Source organism: Lolium rigidum, chromosome 3 (genome assembly GCF_022539505.1).
Source record: "Lolium rigidum isolate FL_2022 chromosome 3, APGP_CSIRO_Lrig_0.1, whole genome shotgun sequence".
Taxonomy (NCBI): Eukaryota; Viridiplantae; Streptophyta; class Magnoliopsida; order Poales; family Poaceae; genus Lolium; species Lolium rigidum.
The window spans coordinates 95979624-95984113 of record NC_061510.1 but is presented as its reverse complement, the minus strand read 5'-3'; the positions used below and the strand labels follow the sequence as shown (position 1 = coordinate 95984113).

The following is a 4490-nucleotide window of genomic DNA, read 5'->3' as shown; positions in this document are numbered from 1 at the left end:
TCACACAACCCTAGCTCCCCACATCCACAAGCTAGCGCCGCCCCTCCATAATCCAAGAAATGCCCTCCACCTCCTTCTCAATGCTCCATGACGGGTTCCAGGGGCTGCAGCCGCAGACGTGGCCGCCACGACCTGGTAGCTGTAGGGGGTGTCATGGTGGATCGACTGCACGCTCGCCGTCATCTACGGAGGAGACAGAGTTCTTCCACAACATGGAGTTCTTCAAGTCTGTCGTCCTCATCAATGAGGACCCTTTCGGCAAAAAGAGGATCTCGGAGAAGTTCGCACGATTTCTCGACAGCAAGGAGTTGGGAGGGGTGCACCTGCGGGAAGCCAGCTAGATTTTTTTTCGGTGGCTCATCGAGGTCCGATTCGACCAATAAGGTCAGATGTACGTACACACTGGCTGGGAGAAGTTCACCTGCGCCCACAACCTAGAGGTCAGCTGCTTGATGAGCTTCTTGTACGGAGACGCCACCGAACTCTCCGTGAAGGTGTTCGAGGACACATCGTGCCGCGGACACTGCCACAACAACGACGACATCGGCGTAAGCGAGGACGACGAAGATGAGAAGAAGCCTCTAGTTTAGGTTTCGAACCGATAGAAAGATGTTCGACGATGGTCGTTTATGTTTTATTTGTATTTTATTCTATGTAAGCAATGGAATCATAAATAAATTATGAAAATTTTGTTTAAAAAATATATTTGGAGCCGTGTTTGGCGGACACAGCTGGGAACAGACGCCCCCCAAATATAGCACCACCAAGCGGCGTTTCCCATTAAGCCGATCCGACGTTTTTGTCGGATGCCGTTTGAAATACGCGACTGGCAATGCTCATGGACCAGGATTTTGATCTTGGCTCCTGCGTTACGGAAGCTCTTATTATGTGCAGCATTGTAGAAAATGATGAAAGGTGCGTCGTTCGGCAGGAATTTTTTTCATTTCGACTTCTAGCAGTTACTGATTTACATGGTGAACCTAACATATTTCGCCGGGAATCATCCATGATCCGAGCATGGAGAAGGGTTCTTGTTCAGGAATGGGCTGCTAGCCCATATCAGAAACATTCTCTACTTATTCAGAACTTTCTACTCTAGCTAGCCCATGAGAGGAGATACGTGTTAAAACTGAGCAAGTCTTGGAAGATTTGCTGGAAGACCATGAGCACAGAGAACACCCCCATCCCGACCAGTACAGGTTTCGCACTAGTGAAGCTCGCTTTTTGATTGATTTCCTTAGATGTTTCTACTGCTTCTGCAAGATCAGCTTTTTGGTCAGATAACTTGGAACCAATAGACCAGGCCATCAGCGGAGGGAGAACACCATACAAGATGGTCATGCAGTAGCCGCCCTGAACATGTGGAAATCAGACAGGCAGGTTATTACTGATAAGTTGTAGTAGCAAGGCACTTTGCTTATGTGTTACTCCTGCCAAAATGGAGCCCATGCTTTGATGTGTGCTTACTGCAATGTCAGTAGCTATGGAGAAGGAGTCCGGGACAGCAGCCGCTATCAGAACGGTTGGGACAACCACGGCCCCAGTGGCAACGTAACTGAGCCTGTTGCTTTCCAGCAGTGTTTTCCAACCAAGATGACTCGATCCATCTTCCTCGTGGACGTCTTGGTTGATCTTTTCGTACTCGGTTGAGGAGGCTAGGTTGGTCATCTGCTCGACGAAGAACTGCGAGGCGCCGAGCAGTGTCCCGATGAGCGACGTCCCGACAGCGAGGAGCGAGAACGTCTCCACCACCATGTAGCCCCATCTGCAAGAGAACCGCCCACATGATTCGCCGGTTCAATGCCTCCAGCGTCATCCAGCTGAGAGACCGCTGACAGATGGATCGAAGAAGTACAGCCATGTTCTCTGGGCGAACTTGCTTACTCTGTCTTGATCATGTCCAGAATGGCAAACCCTTTGAGATCTGTGGAGAGGCCCAGTGCGATGTCGTCCCACACGAGCAGCGACAGCAGTGGCACGAGGCTCCCGACGATGATCGAGAGCCGGATCCTCGCGAGGTCCCCTTCCAGGTACGCGCATATCACTGCGACATCAGATCAGCAATGTTCAGTACGGGGTTATCTGGCTGGCTTTCTAGAAGGTGAACATCTGTAATTCTGTATGTACCTGGTGCGATGTCGTGGTAGACGAGAGTGAAGATGATCACCGGGAGTGTTGCGGGAAGCTGCTCCCAGTGGGTGTTGGCTGGCAGGCCAAGGCCACCGCCCAACGCTACGGCCGAGACTTCGATCGTTAGCAGCAACCCTGCAGTAATAGACAGATCATGATGATACATACTGCCTGTACAGCACTACAGCAGTACTAGTGATGTGATACTGGGGAAAATGTTCAGAGTCTTCAGACTGCAGAGCAAACAACAACGTGCTCGAAGCAAGATTTCCTGTCCTGGCTCCGTCGTGTGTGTTAATGCAGATCTACTAAAACAGTGATGCATACTGGCTGCTCATGGAAATGACAACTCACGTACTACACTGGTAGGCGGTAGCCGTTGCCCGTTACTACATGCTGTGAGCAAGCACTTGTAGTACTCGTAAAGTACCTATCATGAAGAAGGTGAGCAGCTGGTTCACTTGGGCGGTGACGCCCGTGCCTCCCGCGGCGATGAGGAGCGCGACGGCTGCGGTGAATGCGCCGCCGGAGACGGGCTCGGGCACGCCGATCACGCGGGCGAGCACCTCGCCGGATTTCGACGTGTAGGCGACCATGGACGTGTATGACAGGAATAGGTAGGCTGTGGCGGCCAGGTTCCCTCCCCACTCGCCCAGCGTCTCCTGCGCCATGCTCTTCATTGAGATCACCTCCAGCCCTCCGCCGCCACCGTCGCCGTCTTTCTTCTGCTTCCGGCGCAGGTGGACGTTGATCTCGGCGAGGAGGAGCGCTTCGGCCACCAGGAAGGCCCAGCAGGTGACCATGCACACGGCGCTTGGAACGAAACCCTGTCAATTGCAGTAGCAGTATTAACTAAAATTTTGTGTTGACATACTGCATTCGTTCAGAAATTGTACTGTTTGCTGTTTAATCCATGCGAATAATAAGCAACTGCAATTAGCTGGCAGTATTTGGTGAATGCAGCTCTCTGTCCTACTATTTCTGGGCACTGTATTTCCAGATCGTGAGGTCTAAAGTTGGGACAATTTAAGCAGACAGAGATTGATCCTGCCAGCCAAAAATGACGAACGAGGCACCGATTGAATGCGCGCAGCGACTCAGGCACATCGGCGCCAGTTGGTTATGTGGAGCGGGTACATGTGGCTGTTTTCAGATGTGTTCATTGCAACTTTTCTATGGGGGATAATTCACTGTCCTGATAGAGGGTGGTAGATGCACCATTACTCCATTACATCCTGACCTTGTAGGGGTCCTTGTAGTTGAAGTACTGTCGACGAGCTCAAAAAGGACAATCCAATAACAGCGGTTTGGACATTTCACTTCACTACCTGCAATACCTACGCACAGAATTTACTGGCATCCGCGTTTGGCTGCTTAATGCTGCATCTGACGACCATGCCAGTGAAATTCTCTTTGCCACCGGCGGCAGAGCAGAGGGAAGATAAACTCACCGCGGGTGCTGTGCTCTGCGGCACGGCGAGGATGCCGGACCCGATGCTCGTGCCGACTATGAGCGCGACGGCGCCAGCCACGGTCCCTCTCTTAGCGCCACCCGTCGTCGACGCTGCTCCGACGACGTCCTGTCGCCGCGGCGCTGCTTGCTCCCCATCTCCTATCCCCGGGCCAACGCCCGCTCTCACCACGACGGCCCGGGGCCTCTCGCCCGGAGCGACGCTGCACCGACTGCCATCGCGGCAGCTAAAGCTTGTGGATACGCGCGGTGCTCGGCAGCTGGAGGGTACTTGGCGCTGGAGCTTCGCCGGGCAGTAGCGCGCGCGCCTGGTCACGACGCCCTGCATCCAGGAGCTATCTGGTTCGTGAATCGGGATGGCTAATGGCTTGATGACAGATTGAGAAGGGGATTCTGAAGTCGATCTGGTGGCGGTATATTCAGCTCATCACTGGAGTGGCCTGTGAAATGAATATACCGCGCGTCCAAGGAATCTGGATTTCGATTGTTGGCTGCGGTCGTCGTCTGCGGAAAAGCTGGAATCTTTGAAGCTGTGGTGCACAGAGCGTGAGCATAGGGCACGGCTACTCGGAGATTCTGGACCGTGCATGTCTCGATTTTGGTAGCGTACGAAAAATGATACAGTAGGATATTTTTGAGTGACTAATTCTCACATGACTAACAGCAAACTTAATTCTGACTTTTCGGTCAGATGATTTCATCAAACTTCAGCTCCAACTCGTTTTGCAACATATAACTAACATTAATCTTAAAGTAGTTCAACGGTTTATACTCCGTATGATTTTACTCGGTTGCAAACCATGTTGCAAGTACTCCGTAGTAAATGTGCGAGTTGTAAAATCTCAGTTGCAACCTCGTGTGCAACAATAAAAATCTCAGTTACAATTTA

At 51.9% G+C, this 4490-nt stretch overlaps 1 protein-coding gene across 1 annotated transcript; it reads right to left on the bottom strand.

Moving 5' to 3' along the window:
* Positions 1-925: 925 nt before the first annotated feature.
* LOC124697724 (tyrosine-specific transport system-like) lies at positions 926-4082 on the bottom strand. Its single transcript, XM_047230271.1, has 6 exons — positions 3582-4082; positions 2561-2957; positions 2128-2265; positions 1885-2044; positions 1468-1765; positions 926-1353 (listed from the first exon to the last, which is right to left on the bottom strand). Exons 1-6 carry the CDS (start codon positions 3927-3929, stop codon positions 1096-1098), a joined length of 1599 nt encoding a protein of 532 aa, XP_047086227.1. The 5' UTR covers positions 3930-4082; the 3' UTR covers positions 926-1095.
* Positions 4083-4490: the final 408 nt, after the last annotated feature.

Bases quoted from the DNA above. Each gene is read 5' to 3' on its own strand.
- LOC124697724 (XM_047230271.1), bottom strand. From the start codon at position 3,929: ATGCAGGGCGTCGTGACCAGGCGCGCGCGCTACTGCCCGGCGAAGCTC. The intron at 2,958-3,581 runs GTGAGTTTATCT...TGCAATTGACAG, and splicing joins CGCAGAGCACAGCACCCGCG to GGTTTCGTTCCAAGCGCCGT. The intron at 2,266-2,560 runs GTACTTTACGAG...CTATTACTGCAG, and splicing joins GCTCACCTTCTTCATGATAG to GGTTGCTGCTAACGATCGAA.